This window comes from Myiozetetes cayanensis, unplaced genomic scaffold (genome assembly GCF_022539395.1).
Source record: "Myiozetetes cayanensis isolate MyiCay16 unplaced genomic scaffold, myiCay2020 scf20-37, whole genome shotgun sequence".
In the NCBI taxonomy this organism is placed as follows: Eukaryota; Metazoa; Chordata; class Aves; order Passeriformes; family Tyrannidae; genus Myiozetetes; species Myiozetetes cayanensis.
In genome coordinates, this window is record NW_026087412.1 from 14,467,423 (window position 1) to 14,486,977 (window position 19,555).

The following is a 19,555-nucleotide window of genomic DNA, read 5'->3' on the forward strand; positions in this document are numbered from 1 at the left end:
TTTCATCTCATAGGATCGCAGAATCATGGAATGGTTTGGGTTGGAAGGGACCTTAAAGACCATCTCACTCCTGCCATGGGCAGGGACACCTTCCACCAGCCCAGATTGCTCCAAGCCCCGTCCAACCTGACCTTGGACACTTCCAGGGATGGGGCAGCCACAGCTTCTCTGGCCAGCCTGTGCCAGGGCTTTGCCACCCTTCCCAATATCCCATCTAATCCTGCCCTCAGGCAGTGGGAAGCCATTCCCTCTTGTCCTGTCCCTCCAGGCTCTTGTCCCCACTCCCTCTCCAGCAATCCTGGAGCCCCTTTAGGCTCTGGAAGGGACTCTGAGGTCTCCCTGGAACCTTCTCCTCTCCAGGCAGAACATCCCCAGCTGTCCCAGCCTGGCTCCAGAGCTGTGCAGAGTGTTTGCAGTGATCCTGTCTCCTTGCTGGTCCCTGGGAGCCCCTCTCCTGCCCGTGGGATGCAGGTGGGTACCCCCACCACAGCCAGACTCCCCTGGTCCCCCAGGTCCCCCCAGTGTGGCGCCAGAGCCCTGGCACCCACCCAGGCACCCACTCACCAGGAACAGGCTGCAAGGAGCAACAAAAAAATGTTAAAATTTAATGCCTCGGCTAATGGGCCGAGCGGAGCGGAGCAGAAACATGGAATAAAAGGGAACTGGGCGGTGTGTCCAGTCCCTGGGAGCCCCTGATCCCACTCCACACTATGCTTCCTGGAAGAAGGGGAGACCTTCCCTGGCTGATGGAACCCTGTTGCTCCCTCACTCAGTGAAAACCCACCAGTGTCACCCAAAGCTCCAGACTGAGAGGCAGGTCCTGAATTCTTGTGGTTGCTGATGGATCCCCACAGGAGCTCGTGGTTGGTGACAGACCACTCAGGGTGGGATCTAGCTCCTGGGAGCCCAAGCTCCATCGTCCACCACCACCTGCACCTCTGCTGGTGTCCCCACAAAATCGATGGGAGGCTGAGAGCAGGGAGAGGCTCGGAAGGGTAGGTTGGGACATCCCGCTGCGTTGCCTGGGTGGGATTTTGAGGTCTGGGAAGAAGGTCGGGACAGATCCTGATCTTTATGTAGGTTTAAAAGAAGCCACAGCCCTAATGAGTCCTTTCCACCTGCCTGTAGGAGAGTGGAGGAATCTCTCACCGAAGGGGTGGTTTGGACACTGGGATGAATTTCCAGGGCTCCCTTTTAGATACACACAGAACATCTGACTCACAAAGCCTGCCTGGAGCTCGTTCTTGCCAGTGCTCCCCCACATCTCCTCCTTTGGGGACATCCTCAGTGCCCTGACCCGTGGGCTTCTTTGGCCCTTCATGGGATTTGGGAAGCCATTCCTAGGGATATAATCAGTGTGCCAACACCCCAGCACCCCCACAGTCCCAGATAAACCCCAATGGAGAGCAAAGCAGGAGGACCTGGCCATGAGTTGTGGTGGCCACAAAGATCCCTTGCCCACCATGGCCACCCTGAGTGGTCCTGCCCAGTCTGCCCAGCACAGGGATGTGGGATGGTGTGGGATAACAGCCCCACTGACCCCTCTCCATCCCTAGGACAGCAGGTTGTGGGTTCCTGTGCCTCACACAGAGCGACAGGAGGTGGAGGAGGATGGACCCCTGCTCTGGGGAGAGGCATTTTGGGAGCACCTCTTGCCCAGAGCACAGGCTGTGGTGGGTTTATGTAATTAATTATCCACGTTTGTACTTTCTGCAGGAATTTGTACTCAGGGATTTTACCTGCTGGGTTTATACCTCTTGCTAAATAAGCAAACTCCTCGCCAAGGCACTCGGGAGACACGGGGAGCGCTTGGGGTTGGCGGACAAAACTTTTCCAAGCCGCTTTATTGGACTTAATAAAACACAGCTTAACCCTTTTCATCAAATTACTTTACGTGAGGTGGCAGGGCAGTAAAATGCTCATTTATCCATGGCATTCCAAATGAGTTGCAGCTCGGTTTGTGGTAGGAACAATAAAGGAGATGGGAACAGAGGGGTGGGATGGGAGGGGAAGCACAGGCGGCTGCGGGGTTGGCGTGAGGCTCAGACTCACCCCGAAGGCAACAACCCAAATGCTGCAAAACAGGAATAAGGCAATTAAATGTGATGAATATTTGAATGTGGGATTGAAGGGGCTGCAATCAAGGCTGGAGCCGTGCAGGAAGCTTGGATAAGAGGGTTTCAGATCACCTTCCAGTGCATTTGAGTGGCTGGTTGTAATAAAAATTAAGTGATAAACCATGCAGAGACAAATTATTTTCACAAATCCTGTTCCCTTGATCTCCCAAAACAGCTGTTTGGCTCCACAGTATTTCCCTTTCTTCTGTGTTTCAAAACATGAAGTTACATAACTAAAAAAAGGAGGATGACTTCTCCTTCCTTGGGGCCCGTCCAGGCACGGTCCAAACCACGCTGCCTCCCAGTCTGAGCAGCCCCAAACTCAACCAGGGGCTGCCACACTCAGTGATGGGGTGGATTCTGTATTTCCTATCAGATGTGGCACTTGCAGCCATGGGCAGAGCCCCAGAAATGGGATAGAGCAGACCCAGGGTCTGGCACGGCCTCATTCCCAGGACACGCTCCAGTGGTGCTGGTGGCAGATGGAGTCCTCTGAGTCTCACGGATCTGCAGCACCACAGAGTCGCTGATTATTACCTGTGTGAGCCCTGTTATTACCTGTGTGAGGCACAGGGACACTGGGGACACCGTGCTGTGTCTGTAAGGTCTAAAGGGGGCCTGGAAGAAAAGATGGGGACAGACTTTTTATAAGGGCCTGGTGGGACAGGGAATGGATTCCCACTGACACAGGGCAGGGTTAGGTGGATATTGGGAAGGAATTCCTGTCTGTGAGGGTGTCAGGCCCTGGCACAGGTTGCCCAGAGAAGCTGTGGCTGCCCCTGGATCCCTGGAAGTGTCCAAGGCCAGGCTGGACAGGGCTTGGAGCAGCCTGGGCTGGTGGAAGGTGTCCCTGCCCATGGCAGGGGGTGGAATGAGATGGGCTTTAATGTCTCTTCAACCCAACCCATTCCATGCTTTCTGATGCCTTTGCCTTGGGGCACAAAGCAAGGCCAAAGGCTTGCAAAGCTCCAACAATCACCCTCAGCCCCACACCCTGCCCTAAGAAAAGCTGTCCCACCCCTTTGGGCTTCGCAGGGAAAATAAGAACAGGGACAAAATCTCCCTGCAGGGATCCAGAAATTTGGCAGAAGGTTCTCTTCCTCCTTTTCAGTCTCATCAGCAGGCTCTGTGCCTGCAGATCCCTCCCACGCCAGCCCAGGGGCCACTCCTGCTTTGGAGACCCCAAGAATCCCACGGAGGGGTGTTGGCAGTGGGTGCCCTCCTGGCTTTGGAGCCGCTGTCCCGGCTCAGCAGATGGGTGTCCCCGCTGTCCCCGGCACCTCGGGGCGTGTGTCCAGCCCTGCTGGAATGACAAACGGTGATAATGAGCTTATCCCGGTAATGATCGCCATGGTAACGGTGCCGGCACAGCTGACGATCCTAAATGGGAGCCCCGCTGAGGTGGCGGATCCAGGAGCTGCAGCCTTGCTCCAACCCCCTGGGCTCACCTGGGCTCAGCTCCCTGCGGGAATTGCAGAGGTGGTGGAGGGGCCAGGAGTTTTGAAGGTGTTGGAGGGATTTGGGAGATGTCAGGGAGGTTTTGAAGGAGTCAGATTGGGGGGCTGGAGGAGCTTTGGAGGCGTCTGAGGAGTTTTGGAGGCACTGAAGAGCTTTGGAGAGGTTCTGGAGACATTGGAAAGATTTTTTTTGAGAGGTTGGAGGGGGGTTAGAGGTGCTGGAGAGGTTTTACAGGTTTTGAAAGGGGTGTGGAGGTGTTGGAGGAGTTTTGGGGGAGTCAGAGGGATTTGGGAAGTATTGGAGGGGTTTTGGAGGCGTTGGAAATGTTGAAGAGGTTTGGGGAGCTTTGCAGAGGTTCTGGAGGTGTTAGAGAGAGTTTGGAGAGGTTGCAGGGGTTTTGAAGGTGTCAGAGGGGATTTGGAGGCACTGGAGAAGCTTTGGAGAGGCTCTGGAGGCAGGGAGAGGTTTTTGGAGAGGTTGGAAGTGTTTCAGAGGTGCTGGAGAGATTTTAAGGGGTTTTGGGGGGAGTCAGAAGGGTTTGACGTTATTGAGAGGGTTTTGGAGGTGTTGTGGAGGCTTGGGAGGTGTTGGATGAGTTTTGGGGATGTTGGAGAAGTTTTGGAGGCGGTGGAAATTGTGCAGAAGTTTTTGAGGTATTGGAAAAGTTTTGAAGGTGATGGAGAGATTTTTGAGAGGTTGGAAGTTGTATGGAGGTGTTGGAGGGATTTTGGAGGATCTTTGGGAAGGTTTTGGAGAGGCTGGAGATATTTTGGAGCCATTGGAGGGTTTGGGAGGCGTTGGCAAATATTGCAGAGTTTTTGGGGAGGTTCTGGAGGCAGAGCAGCTCTGGAGAGACTGGAGGGGATCTGGAAGTGCTGGATTGGTTTCAGAGAGATTTTGGAAGCACTGGAGTGTTTTGGAGGTGTGTTGGGGAGGTTCTGGAGGTGTTAGAGGGATTTTGAGGAGAGTGGAGAGGTTTTAGAGATGCTCAAGGGATTTTGAAGGGGTTTTGGAGCTGTTGGAGAGATTTTGAGGATATTGGAGGGTTTTAGAGGAGTCAGAGAGGTTTGGGAGGCACTGGAGGAAATGTTGGAGAGGTTTTGGAAAGGTACTGGAGATGCTGCAGAGATTTTGGAGAGCTTAAAGGGGGTTGGAGATGCCTGGCCCCGGGGGGGGGGGGATCAGTGCTGTGCTGAGAGCGTGGAAATAAAACCTGCGTGACAGAGAATGCCCCAGGACCGCTCAGCCCTAAGCTGCTTGCTGAGCCCTGGGGCCAGGTCCAGCCCCAAGGAAGGTTTATTCCCCCTCCTGCCGGTGTTTAATCCTCTAAAGTAAGTGCCAGCCTCTGCAATGTCCCCACAGGGGGACTGGCTGTCCCCTCAAAGCCGGTTAAGCCGCTGGTTTGAGCCACCTCTTGTCACTGCAGGTGCCACTGAGAGTTTGGGAACCCAAAGGAATATTTTTATCTGCATTTTTATCTGCATTAAACTTCATTGTTTTGGGTCTATGGGCAGTCCCAGCTTCTTGGTTCTGTCAGGCAGCAGTTGGGGACTGGATTTCTCTTTATTTGACAGTAATTCACTGGATTAATGGATCTGGATCTCTCCCTTAACATCTTCTCTCCCGGCCACATCAGGCACTGGAAGAGCCGTGGCCACAAAGGGCTCCAGGTTGAGGCAAACCTGGGAGATGGGAACAGGAATGGGATTGGGGGCCGTGCAGCTCTGTTGTCCTCGCTGAGCGGGGCTGGCAGGGTTGGGGGTTCCCCCCGCCCCAGTTCATTTAATTATTTAAATTATTTACACGGGAAAGAAGCCAGCACGTACAGAGGGTGTCCTTGGAGGGGGTCAGGAGGAGCTGGGAGCACGGGCATCCCTGCAGGTCCGGGGCCACGCACAGATCCAGTCCCAGGGGCAGGTCTGGCAGCAGCTCTAGCTCAGGGCTCAGGCCCAGCTCCGGTCCCGTCCCCATCCCATCCCCGCTCATCACATTCCCATCCATCCCCTCCTCTCTAATCCCATTCCCATCCATCCCCTCCTCTCTAATCCCATTCCCATCCATCCCCTCCTCTCTAATCCCATTCCCATCCATCCCCTCCTCTCTAATCCCATTCCCATCCATCCCCTCCTCTCTAATCCCATTCCCATTCCATCCCCTCCTCTCTAATCCCATTCCCATCCCATCCCCTCCTCTCTAATCCCATTCCCATCCATCCCCTCCTCTCTAATCCCATTCCCATCCATCCCCTCCTCTCTAATCCCATTCCCATCCATCCCCTCCTCTCTAATCCCATTCCCATCCATCCCCTCCTCTCTAATCCCATTCCCATCCCCTCCTCTCTGATCCCATTCCCATCCCCTCCTCTCTAATCCCATTCCCATCCCCTCCTCTCTAATCCCATTCCCATCCATCCCCTCCTCTCTAATCCCATTCCCATCCCCTCCTCTAATCCCATTCATCCTCCTCTCTACCATCCCATCCCGTCCTCCCATCCCCTCTAACATTCCCATCCCATTCCTCCCAAGCCGCCCTCACGCGCCCAGCCGTAGCCCCGCCCACGGCCCCGCCCCCTCGTGCGCGCGCACTCCAGGCGTGCCCGCCCCCCCCGCGCTCCGCGACCTTTTCCAAGATGGCGGCAGCGGCGCCGCGGACGCTCCCGTTGTGCGCATGCGCTGCCGCCGTCTCCCCCCCGGCCGGGCCGTGATTGGCCGCGCGCGCGCCCGGTGAGCGCTTCCGGGGGGGGGCGGGGCGGGCCCGGGATGCGCCCCGGGTAGTCCCGGTACGGAGCGGCACGGGCGGCACCGGCACACACAGAGACAGAGACAGGCACACACCTCACCGGCACCGGCACCGGCACCGCCACGGGGCTCCCCGGCACCGCCAGCGGGGCAGGCCCGGGGGCTGCGCGCCGGTGGCTCTGCGGTGCCCCGGGTGCGCGGCCGGCGGGGGCTCGCCGGTGCATGGGCGGGGAGGAGGCCCCGCCGGGCCGCCGCCGCCGGCCGTGAGATGAGCGGAGCGCGGCGCCCCGCCTAGAGCCGCCCCGGGGCCGCCGCGGCCATGGTGAGTGCGGGAGCGGGCGCGGGGCGGGCGGCGGAACCGAGACCTGTGAGGGGCTGCGGCCCCGGAGCCGCCCCGGCCACGCCAGGGGAAGGGCCGGGCAGGCAGGAATTGCTCCCGGCAGCGCTGGAGCCGGAGGTGTGCGGTGTTACGGGTTTTCCGGCCTTACACCCGGGCAGGGAGCGGCTGTGGCTGCCCCTGGGTCCCGGGGAGTGCCCAAGGCCGGGCTGGACGGGGCTTGGAGCAGCCTGGGCTGGTGGAAGGTGTCCCTGCCCATGGCAGGGGGTGGGATGAGATGGCCTTTAAGGTCCTTTCCAGCCCAAACTCTGTGGTTCGAGTCTCCGAGTTGCCGTGTTGGCCTCCACTGTGGCCTTGGAGAAGCTGCAGGAATGTCCTGGATCCTGTGCTGGAGACCGTGGCCTTCAGCGTGAGCCCCGGGCAGCCTCCAGGAGAGATACCGGGGAGATGCAGCACGCTCTGATTTGCACAATCTTTCTGTCCCCTTGATAAGAAGCCAGAGGAGCCGCCTCTGATCCTTTGGGTGCGGGCAGAGCCCGGCTGGGAGGTGGGAATTGCCCCCAAGGGGGTCGTGGTGCTGCCCGCTGTCACCACACCACAGCTGTTCTGATTTCTCCTTGTTCCACCTCCAGGGAAGCCACAAACACACACTTTGCAGTTGGTCAGCGAGGTGTTTCCAGCAGCTCCTGGGAATCTTCCTGCCCTGTCTCCCCCAGAGAGTCCCACTGGGCACAGAGAGTCGTTTCTGATCCCATTTTCAACGCCTTTCTTGCTTAAGCTGACTTAAAATGATGCAGGGTCTGGCCTCGCACCCCTTTTCTTCTGGCATTTGGGGGCTTGGTTGTGAGTTTCTTCACTTAACAACTGAAATGATCACACCTGCTCGTTGTTTGCTGTGCTGCTTCCCAGTTTACTGAAACCTTGCTCTCTGGAGCCCCTTTAAGCTGAGTTTCATCGGGCCCCAAGCCTGTCACTCGTGGGGGTGTGTGGGTGGAGGATGGGTCCCTGCTGGGCCTGCCTGCTCAGGGTGGGCTCCTGATGGGTCTGCCACGTGCCAGGGGGCTTCTAGATTTACCTTCAGCCACAATTTTGACTTCGAAAAGATGAATAAATACCGTGGTTTGGAGGATTTGGCAGGCCACTTAAAATTGCAGGTGGCAAAAGGGCTTCTTAACTCTCCCCCCCCCAGCCTTGAGATGGGTACACACATTTATCCTCCTGAGTTGCACCGTGTTTGCTGCTTTTATTTTTTGCCTTCAACCTCCAACATCTGGCTCAGCCACAAGGCCTGCCTTGGGAAATGGAAGCAGCCACCAGGCTGTCCTGCTTTTGTAACTCCTCATGTGACTCCTGGGCGAGATTTTCCTGCTGCTCCCATTTCCCTGGGCATGTTCTGCTGCCAGTGCACCTCCTTCCTGGAAACAGTGGGGAAAGGGGGAAGATGAGCTGCTGGAAGGCATCCTGGGGACAAATAAAGCATAATTAAACTCTGCTGTCAGGAACACAGACTCACGTAAGCAGATTTTTTTCTTCGTGGAGTTGAATTGGGTTGATCTGGAAGGGAGTGAGCAATGATGAATGAGAGCTTGATTAACTGGGGAGGAATTTTGAGAGGAAATCGTGAAGTGTGAGCACCCAGCAAAGGCAGGAGTGATGCACAGTGAGCTCAGAAGCTACACATGCTGTAGAACAGCTGCCCATTTGCTGGGCTTGGATGCCACTAATGGCTCAGAAATCTTCATGCCACCGTTAAAACTCAGCTTCAGAAGCAGCTTGAATCATTCTTGGCTCTCAGAGGTGTTTGTGAAGAGCAGCCCTGCTGTGCTGAGCTCTGGCCATCCCTGTGTGGTGGTTCTTGATCTCTAAACACAGAGTAACTAAATCCAACCTCAAACTTTCCTCTCCTTTCACAGGTCACAGATTATTATATTGTTTCCTGCTCAGCTTTTAGGATCTTTCTAGAGGGTTTAGTGAGCAGCTTCGAAATAAATATTGTGTGTGGCACTAATCCTTGAAGGCATTTGTTTTGTCTCATGGCTCAGGTAGGAGCTCCTGAGCAAACCAATCACCTGGGAGCTGCATTTGGAAGTGCCATGTGAGGCTGAAGCCTGGTGATCGCCTCCTAGGGAATGTGTTCTTCAGTTCTGTGGGATTTGTGTTCGGCCAGCTTAGGAAAAGGGACTCCTGGCAGGAAATGCTGCTGTGTGGGGTGTGGGATGGGGGGTGTGGGAGAACAGGCTCCTCACAGAACAAGTCACACTTCCCTCAGGTTGTCACCGAGCGTGGAGCCACACAGGGAGCAGACAGTGACAGTGGCAGCACAGATCCCAGGAATCCTGTGTCCCCGTTCTGGGTGTGACAAATATAGCTGCAGAAATGGGAGTAGGCAGTGGTTGTCTGTAGCCTGGATCTCTTTAAGTTTCCCACAGCAGCATCCTTGCTTTTCTTTTACAGCCTCTGTTATCACCTTCCCAGTTTTTTTGGCAGGAAGTGCTGTCGTATTCTTGCACTTGAAGCTACCTTGATGATGGTTTAGGCCTTCATTCACCGAGGAAAAAAAGATTGTGTGGATGGCAGCACACCCAGGCAGGTAACACTGGTGAGCCACAGGGTATCTGGCACTCTTGGTTGCCAGGGAGCTCCTGCTGAATTACCAGAATAGCTCCTGTTGACTCTGTGTGTCAGAGCAGCTGAGCTGCTGGCCTTAGGCTGGATCAGGTCTGTGGCAGGTGAAGCAGAGCTGCTTTTGGGATCACTCCTGATGTCGGCCGTGCAGATGGCTGAGGATGTCGTGACAGGAGGCAGCAGCAGCTTCTGGCTCCTGCAGAGCCCCTCTGCCTGGTGCAGGAGACATTTAAACTGTGCCAGGGCTGCTCTGGCTGCTCGTGGAACACGTGAGCTGCAGGGATGGCAGGAGGTGGAGGGGATGCTGATGTGGCACGGGCAGGAAGTGCTGGCACGTGGTGAGGTGGGCTCTGCTTCAGGGGAGGTGTTTGCGTGGAGAGGGAGCTGGGTGTCCTCCCTCCCTCCCTCCCCTCAGTGCTGGCTGATGTGCAGCCCCAAAACTGCACCCCTGTGGTGGAGCCTGAGGTTGTGTGTGCTCCTGTGTGAACAGCTCAGCACTAAAACAAACCCCTCTGTACAACTGCTCTGACTCACGGCTGAGCAGGGCAATGGCAGGGTGGGAACTCGGCAGCTCCGGCCTCAGCTCCAACGTCTGCCTGCCTTTTTGGACTGGCAAGTCATGTTAGAACTCTGTACCCCCCTCCCTCAGTTACCTCCCCTTATTAAATCATTAAACTGGAGGTGAGACAATGCTGGGGATTTTTTCCCATCTTCTCCATCTCTGCAGCAAAGCCTGTGCAGCTCTGGAGAGGAACTGAGGCTGCAGCAGGAGAGCTGGACTCTGCCAGGGATGCTCTCCCCCCTCAGAAGAAAAGCTTTTTCTCTGAGGAAAACACCTCATTTAGCAGAATGGCTGTCCACAATACCTTTCAAGATCTGTAATAACTACAATACATACATATTTCAAAGGCTTGGATGGCTAAACTTAGGGTGCCCCGTCACCAGGAGGACGAAAAGGGTGTCAAGCTGAAATTATTGAGCCTCAAGGCTGAGCAAGTGAGTTTGAAAAGCTCGTTTCGTAGATGATGCTGCGGGATGGGTGGTGGTGGTTGGAGTTATTTCAGTGGGAAAGCATTAAAAGCTGGCAGGTACTGCAAGATCATGCCGTGGGGTTCAGCACTGCAGGTTGCTCCTGAAACCTCCAGGAAATTTGGGTTGTGTTTGGTGAATTTAATACACATTATTAGGTGTTGTCCTTTAGATCAGGGAGAAGCAGCTGCTCTTGGTGTTGTTATATTTCCAACAGGTGTTAGTATGTGCAAAGCAGAAGAGAATGGAGCTTTTTTTATGTACAGGCTGATATGTGTCTGGTAGAAAGTGTCCTAAAATCCTTCCAAAATCTCTTGTATCAGTCAGCAGATATTTCAGTATTTCCTGGTAGTAATTACATTTGTGTTTGGGTCACTGCATCCCAGGTGTTAACATGGCAACCTCCTCCTTTTAGAGACAAAAAAATAAAATAAGGCCTTTTCTGCTTTGTTTCATCAAAATAAAATTCTTACAATCCCATTTAGATCAAATAATCCTTGGGACCCCATTTCTGCAGTGTGCAGCCTGTGCCTGTTCTCCTGTGAAGGCCTCGCTGTTCCAACCAGAGTGTAAATATCAACGGTTTGGTGCAGGACAAACAGTTGGCTTTTTCCTGCTGATTCTGATGGTCAAGGACTTGCTTGCTCCTCCAGGGTGTTGTTTGTTGGTCTTCTGGGGAGAGCCTCTGTCCTCTGGAATTTTGGGAATGATGCAGCTTCTCCTGGGCTCAGAAGCACCTACAGCTTCTGAAAGGTGTTCTGGTGGTGAAGCAACTCTTTTCCAATCTTACCTTCCCTCCACACACGTTTTATCCCTGTTTCTGCTTTCTGCTTACAGCCAGGATACTCTCACTCCACCAGAACTCTTCCAGGCTCTTCTAGCAACACCACAGATTCCTTAATTTTCTCCCCCAATCCCTCCTCTGTGTGGATCATGCCTAGAATTCCACTTCTCTTCCCATTTCCCAACACTTTGCCTTCATGCTCCACATTACTTTGTATTTGTTTCAGCATCTCTTAAGTTTGCTGTGGATCTCTGGGTGTATTTTTAGCAGTTTGCCTTAATATTTTATTACAGCTTTAACGCAGCGTGCATTTCTTCCCAAGAGGGATTGTCCTGATTCCTTTTTGTCCCCTCTTTGGAGAAGGAAGCCGCTCATCTGTTTTGTGTACTGGCTTGTCAGGATGCCAAAGCCAGCTCTGGATGCAGCTTTCCAGAGGAAAAAGTGAGGGGCTTGTTTTTTTTTTTTTCCCTTAGGAGAGATAATTTTGCCTGAAAAAATCTGTGTTGTGCTTGATTGGTTTCTCTCCTGCTTCAGTGGGTAAGAACAGAACAGGTTTCTTCTGCACTGCAACACCACCCCCATTTTTTGGGATTGAGGGCAGCTTCTCCCATGGAAGTTTGTCCCAGGGATGATTTTCCTGGAGCAGTAGCTGCTGCTGGAGAACTGGATGTTTAAAATCAAGGTCTGGAGGGGATAATGTAAAAACAGCTGCTCTGTGTGGCTGGATTTGTTGTTCCCCATGCTATTGCCCTGTTCCTTTGCTTGTGAGGGATAAGATAGAATTTTCTACAATTCCTTTTGCAAGTGTGGAGGAAACAAAGAGGAGGAGGATGTGATCCATGACCTCTGACATGGAAACATGAGGTAGGTGCTCAGGAGCAAGGCAATTCCTGCTGCCATCCATGGCTGGGGGCTGCACCAGCTGCTCCTCTGATCCCACCCCAGGAGATGCAGCTTTTGGGATTGGGGAAAGGTGGAGGAGGAAAAGGAGCTTGCAACAGCTGCTCTTTCTTGTTTCCTGCTGGTGCTTGATGAAGTGGTTTGGGTTGTGTTGACCAAAGCCTGGTTGTGTATTTTTGGATTCTCCTGGCCCCAGGGCAGATATCCCTATATTGACCCACTGGATTCCCCCCAGTTGTGGGGCAGGTCCTGGAACCTTTCCCAGAGGCTGAACACACTGGTTGTCCCAGCAGGAGATGCTGTTGTGGAATACCCCAAAGTGCAGTACCTCTTGTTTTTCTTGGATTGGCCTGGGTGTTCTCCCTGCATGAGCTGTCCTTTGGAAACATTTTAATGAATAAAAGGAATCTTAGAGTTATTCCTGTGGTGTTATCCACTGTACACTCTTAAATGCCCAACACAGCTTGCCCTTGCCAGCAATTAAATTTGGAATATCCCAGTCTTTTTTCCTTCACTTTGGCAGGGGCAAGGGTCTGAAAATTCCCTATTTTTGTGTAGTGGAATCATTCTTCTTTGGAAATGGGGTCTGCTGGTGTCCTATACTGGGTAAGGATTAATCCTGCCCCCAGGTGTGCCCCAAACCTCGCACTGATGTCACTGTGTGTAGCCAGGTGTTGGGACAGGTTTTTCCCTGTGGGAATGGGCTTAATACTGCCAGGCAGACGTGGATGTTGGAAGTGGACTTGGACAAATCCCAGGAGGATTTGTTTTTCTGCAGCTGCCTGCTGAAGAGTTGTTTTTTCTTACATTCACTTTCTCTTTTGCTTGTCCTGGTGCTTCCCATTTCCAGCTCCACATATGTGCAGACTTCCAGGGACTCCTTCACTCGGGGCTGCAAACAACTGTGATTCAGAGTGTTTCTCTGGATATTCTTGTGACTTGTCTGTAGGTTGAGATAAATAAGGATTTCTTTGCAGCTTTGCAGACAGTGAGATATCAGAGAAGTGGTTTTAAAGATCTGTTAATGCATCTTGGACTCCTTAGAGCTGATCCACAAACATGTTGGGTTCACTGTTCCTGTCACTTGGACATCTTTTTATCTGCTCCTCTCTCTGGTCAAAGGACCTGCCACACTTCAACAAGTGGTGAGGGGAAGTTTTTTAGCGTTTTAAAGTGTCAAATACTCATCTGTGAGAGCAAGAATAGTGTTCTCTAGGGAGACTCATTAAACCACAGGAAGGACATAAACATGTTGGAGAGAGTCCAGAGGAGGCCACGGAGATGCTCCAAGGGTGGAGCCCCTCTGCTCTGGAGCCAGGCTGGGAGAGCTGGGGGGGTTCACCTGGAGAAGAGAAGGCTCCAGGGAGACCTGAGAGCCCCTGCCAGGGCCTAAAGGGGCTCCAGGAGAGCTGGAGAGGGACTGGGGACAAGAGATGGAGGGACAGGACACAGGGAATGGCTTCCCACTGCCAGAGGGCAGGGTTAGATGGCATGGTGGGAAGGAAATGTTGGCTGTGAGGGTGGGGAGGCCCTGGCACAGGTTGCCCAGAGAAGCTGTGGCTGCCCCTGGATCCCTGGAAGTGTCCGAGGCCAGGCTGGATGGGGCTTGGAGCACCCTGGGCTGGTGGAAGGTGTCCCTGCCCATGGCAGGGGTGGAATTGGATGAGCTCTGAGATCCTTCCAACCCAAACCCTTCTGGGATTCTATTATAGTAGTGGAGTTTTTTTAAGCAGACTTCAGCTAAAAAGGCCCTACTTGGTACCTTTTGTAAGTTCATTTGACACACTGCTGCTCATCTTCTGATGTCCTGGAACATTTGAGTGTGACCTTTTCCCATCTGCCTGTTTAGCAGTCGGGTTAATTGACCTAAAACTGTGCAGGAAGTGTTCTCCCAGTGGGTGAAGCTGCCTTTGGGGCAGCCCTGTGGTCCTGCTTGTGCAAGCCTGATTTGCTTATGCAGAGAAAAGGGAAGTGATTTGACCCCTGTGACCATGGTCACAGAGCTCCTGCACTAGCACTGCCCTACAGGAAAGGATGGGATCCCTCTCCAAGGTGTCCCAGGCTGTGGGACATTCCAGGAACCAGGAAAAGTGAACAGATAGGCTGAAGCACTGAGTTTGCAAACCTCAGAGTTGTTTCAAACACAGAGGTGTTTCCAGGCTCCACTGCAAAATTTTATGTTAATTCTGAGCTCTGGGAGAGAACCAGAGTCACCTTGCAGTGTTTTAGCATCTGGAAAGTGGCACGTGCCCAGCTGGTCACTCTTGGCAGATGCTCAGCCTGGTGCTGTGTCTGAAGAACAGATTTTGCTTGGTTGTTTTTACTGGTAACACAGAAAGTGAAAATTATTATCACTGATGGCTTAAAAAGCGGTGGACAGCAGCTCAGAACTGTGTGAGCTACTGAGGAAGATCTGATGGCTGGGGCTGGACCATCAAATTTAAGTTGTAAGTCCAAAAAGTAACTCGAGAGGCAGCTGGGCCTGCTGTGCTTTGGTGATGTGCAGGATATCGATCTTGAGGAGTCTGGTTTGGGCACTTCTGCACTTCTCAGCTGTATGTTGCTACTTTAGCAACTGCTTGTTTGGGAAAATACTGTGTTGCTAAGCCTTTTCCAGCAGCTAAACCACAAGAAATCAATTAGGAAGTCACGGGCACGTGACCGAGCGCCGGGGACCCAGAAATCGTTCTTGGGCTCGTCTTCAGCAAGAGTGTGGCTTGAAACAGCGCTGTGTCAATCTGCCTTTGCTTATCCCAGCCTGCTGTGATTATTTTATTCCTTTGGTGTGTTTCTGAGAGCATTTTTAGGTGTTGAAGCAAATGGGACTGCTGGGTGGAGGGCACTGGCTGCTGGGCTTGGTTGTGTGGGTTAAGAGTTACTGGTGTAGAAAGGATCATACTCAAGACACTTGAGCCTGTTAATCAAAGTTCAACCTTAAAACCTGATGCCTGGTTAACTGAACCTGCCTGTCCAGGAAGATTTAAGAAATAAGATCCCTTGGGTATTGGAAAGGTGCTGATTACTTGTGGAGCAGGCAGTGTTACAGGGAAGATGATCTGTGTCTTGGTCGATGCGTTAGGTTGTCACTGCTGGCTCTGCAGAGCCAGTTCCACGGTGCTCAGACCCCTGGGGTCGTGTTTAATCCTTTGCTGATGTTTAAACTAAACAGTTTGATTCCTGAAGTGCAGCCTGGGTGAGTTGGACAGGCAGGAAGGCTTTGAGCAGCTCTGGTGCTTCCCCGAGCTTGGGCACCGCGGGGAGATGGAGAGGAGCGTCGTGCCTTTATTCCTGTGCCAGCTGCCTCGAGGTGCAACAGCAATCTGGGACTTTTATCCCACAATTCAAGCAGAAAATCTCCTGGAACAGAACGGAGTTTGCAACATCCCTGTCTCATCAGTGAACTGCTGGAGTTGTGGCCTGTGAGTGACCCAGGTGAGGGGCTCAGTGCTGCAGCCAGAGATCTTGACACGGCACCGGGAGCCTGAACTGCTCTCAGAGCACAGAGCGAGGCCAAGTCTGGTTTCGGTTCTTTAAACCACAAAAACATCTCCGAAATGCAACGAGGAAACTGAGAGTGAAGGCTGAGCCCTGTCCTGATACCATCAGCAGGGCACTGAGGGGGAGCACGTATGCTCTGGGCTCCTGTGTGAGACCTCTGAAAAGGAGATCCTGGAAATTGGTGTGAAACCCCAAACTTCTGCAGTTATTGATAAAGATGATTAAATACAGACACCAACACTGCCTTTGAGCTCAGAGCTCTGCCTCCCCATAGCGTGTGTTCATCCTTCCTGGAGGAAGTGTTGGGTGCCCTATAACTCTTTTAAAAACACTTCATAATTCTGCTTTTGTGCCTAAAAATAGTAGTGCACTTCTGCCACGAATTTCACTGCTCTGAGTGACCCAGGGCTGTCGCAGGGGTTCTCTGGAGCGGTGATCCTGGCTTTTGTCACCCGTAAAAGAAGGCTTGAAATGATCCACAGGCTTTCTGAGAGGGTGATTACTGATTTCCTTGTTCATTATCACATTAGGGTTGGGACAGGAAGGGGCTCTGAAAGGCACCCTGGTAATTCTTAAATAAATAAATTACTACCTTAACACATATGCATGTTAGTATTGGTAATACTAATAACACATAGGTGGATTATTAAGATTATAAAAATACAGATGGAAGAAAATTCAGCAGCTGGAGTGTAGTTGTTTGTGTTTTTATATGTGTGACTGTGCTATTAACTGACTGCACAACATGGGAAGCAGAAAGCTCCGAAGTGGAAGAGGATGGGACTGCAATTAGCAAAGGCAGGGTGGTAATGAGTTATTTTATATTGCTGCTGTGCGTGAATTTTCTTTTTTCTTACCCCTGTGCACTGTCTGCTGGTGGCATTACAGCAATTCCTGCTGGGAATGCATCCAACAGCCAGGTTTCACTTGGTGTCCCTCCTCTCCTGCAGGAGTTGCCCACAAGCTGGTAGATGTAGCTGATAGTCATTTCAGCAGATAAATGTGCCAAGATCCACATCTCGATAACCAGGAGGAGGCTCAGTCGTGTGTCTTGCACTGGAGATGGTGGGAGAGGGGGTGGCTGGGATTGGGATGCAGGAGAAGGCTCCAAAAAGCGAGGAGGCTGGGGAGAGATCTGCATTTGGTGTCAGTACATGTTGTGGGGGGTTGGGGGCGGGTAGGTGGTAGATACAGTGTGAAAAGGGTGAAAGCAGTGCAGGTACTGAGGGGAGGGGTGGAACAGGAGTGGGCGTTGGAATTAAAACCACGGTGGGTGCAGAGGGTGGTGAGTAACAATTCCCCAACAGAACTCCCGTCCTCTTTATTTAGAGATGCAGAAGGGGTTCAATCTGCAGTGAAGTGCAGCAGTGCCAGGGTTTTTCCCACCTGCCACCTGGAGGAGGTGTTTGGGAGCTTTGTGTGGTGTCAAACCCATTCTTCCACGCCAGGAAGGTGTTCCAGCACTGCCTGGGGGATGAAATCACCCCTGTAACACTGCAGCTGCAATGAACATCTTACTAAAAAAAGCTTGGGGGAGGGATTGCCTTAATTTTTGGCTTGGGTGACACCCATTTCCAAAGCCATTAGGGAAAAACCTGAACTGCCATAACCCTCTTACGGGCTGAGCTGCCGTGTTTAGAATGTGGTTGGTGTGATCCATGCTCTAATGGCAAACATTAAAAGGTTAACAGCTTGTGTTTTTATGGCAGGAGCATTTAGGGAAGAGCTTTCCCCTGAACGAAACAATCCCCCTGGAGAACTTAAAATGAGGTAGGAAAATAAAAGAGGAAACGAGCTCTAAGGGAAAAGTGCTGGTGGAGAAAATGGAGATGGCTTTAGAAAGCGCTTCTTCCAGGTACTCTTTTTAAGGGGTGGATTGGCTCTGGTTGTATGCAAACTTGAATTAGCACTGAATTATCTATTTGTGTAATGTGCAGTTGCCTAAATTGAAATCCAGAGATCATTCCCCCGTTGTTTGGTGGAGCTGGATGAGTAACTCAATTCTACCTGAAGACTTTAGTCAGAGTCTGCAACCTAAACCAAGCTTGTTCTGGACTCAGCAGCAGGGGGCAAAGATTTTGCTTCTCCAGAGCCTTACTGAGGTGCAGTCTCAATATTGAACAGCCTGATAGGCAGTAAGTTGGCAGCTATTTTTTTTTCTCCTTAATCAGCAGAAATCATAAATGATAAATGACTCACACAACTTAAAATGTAATTGGAGGTAGCTCTGAAATCAGCTGGTGGTGTAGATCCTTCTTTTGGTGCTTAGGTGGATGGAGAATCACTGAAGGTGCAAGTTCAAATCATGTATTTTTTTGGAGCTGTTTGAGCTGTGAACCTGCAGTTGTTCTGGTTGTATGAGGAGGGCATGGAAGGCTGGAGTCTGTAGATAAATGGGATGAGTAAACAGCTACAACACCTCCCTTCTGATAACGTATGGAACACCCTTAACAAACTTAATGAAGGGAAATGGGATGGGAAGGACACAGATTGACAGTGTCCCTCTGCCTCACTTGATCCGTTATCAAGTCATGCTTGGATCACATGGGGCAATTCCAGGAGGAGCAGACCTGTGGCACAGACCCAGTCCAGTCCTGAAAAGGCCCATTCTGGGCCTAGTCAGCTGTGACACACCTCTGAGATGTTGTTTTGACCCAGTTGCCAGGTCAGAGTGTGGATATCCTCTTGGAACACGGGCAGTGGCTGTGGGTGTGTTGGCATTTAGCCCTGTTTGCTCTCACCTCTCACTCCCTTGTTCCCCTTGGAGCTGTGATGAGGACATCACCTCTGCCAGAGGATCTGCTGAATTTGGCAACCAGGACCCTCCCTTGTGGCTGCCTGTGGGTCAGAGCTCAGCCATAGTGTCTGGGCAGTGGAGCTGGTGTGGATGGTGAGGCATCACATCTTATCAAATATTTTTAGTGAACTGCAAAGCTCTCCTGGTAAGAAGCTCACGTTTCTTGCCCTGCAAACACGAGCCATAGAACTGAGTGTGTTTTCCTCAAATGGTTGGCAGAAGAGAGAAATAATATTTCCTGAGGGTTTGATCCAGCCCTGGGAGGCACTAGGGGTAAGAGGGCTCAGATTATACACTTTGTGAAAGCAAATGGGAAGTATTTCTGGTTTAATAGTTGAATATTTAGTGATCCTCGTAAAGGTGAGGCAAACAGCCATTACCCAGAGTGTCTGTAGTAAATTCTGCTGCTGATGGTCCTGACTTTCCTTGGAAACCTTTAAAAATGGAATTTGTGCATGTCCCAAGTGGCTGATTTTCACACCAGAAACTGAACTGTGCTGGTTCTAGGGTGGAATCTTGTGGGGTGGGATCTTGTCCTGAAGCAATCGTCAGTATCTGTGCTGCTCCGTGCCAGGATTCATGGCATTCTCTTCCTGGCAGTGCTGATACTTCCCTGCCCCTTTCCTCGGTGCAGAGCAAACACAGAGCCCTAGAAGAAGGCAAACTCACAATAACATGAGCAGGAACTGAGAAAATATTCCAACAGGTCCAACCACAGGTCCTCCAACAGCTCTGCTTTGGTTGGAGTCTCACCAGTCTGCTCTCTGGGGTGTCTGGGTACAGTGATCTTCCCCTGCAGCTCGTTATCTCAGTGGCCTCGTTATCAGGGCCTTGGCTGGTGAGGTGGGTGATGACCACGAGCTGCAGGATCTGGTGAACTGGAGGAATCCCCAAAGGCTGCAGCAAACACAGATCCTTTCTAACCCAGCCTGTGGCTGGAAGGGGATGCACAGGCTGTGCCCACAGCGAGGGCAGACCTGGGAGGCTCCTGCTTGCAGAGCCAATCCTGGGCTGGGGTTTGGTTACTTCAGACAATTTTTCCTTCTTCACCTTGGGCCTGTGGGACAGTGGGAGAAGTCAAACAAGAGAAGAAAACAATCTTGGAGGTCATGCTGTTTCTTTGTGCCCAAGTTGGCCTTGGCTGCTGGACAGCCTGGGCTTTTTGCATGAAATGTTTGTGTCGTGCTCTCTGGTTTACATTTTTCTGCTGTTGACACATTGAACAGCATGAGGGTGATGTTCTGCTGTGAAAGATTAAGTGTGTTCCTAGGA

General features: G+C 52.1%; 1 protein-coding gene across 2 annotated transcripts in view; it reads left to right on the forward strand.

Annotated features, from left to right (window-relative positions):
* The first annotated feature begins 6,360 nt into the window (after positions 1 to 6,360).
* The window catches only part of XPO6 (exportin 6), a 53,972-nt gene continuing 40,777 nt past the window's right edge, over positions 6,361 to 19,555 (forward strand). The window contains exon 1 of one of the 2 annotated variants that reach the window (XM_050317631.1): positions 6,361 to 6,635. In XM_050317631.1, the coding sequence (XP_050173588.1) occupies positions 6,633 to 6,635 (3 nt within the window). In that variant the 5' untranslated portion in view covers positions 6,361 to 6,632. The remainder of the gene's footprint in view (positions 6,636 to 19,555) is intronic. The other variant, XM_050317630.1, reaches the window with a different exon arrangement.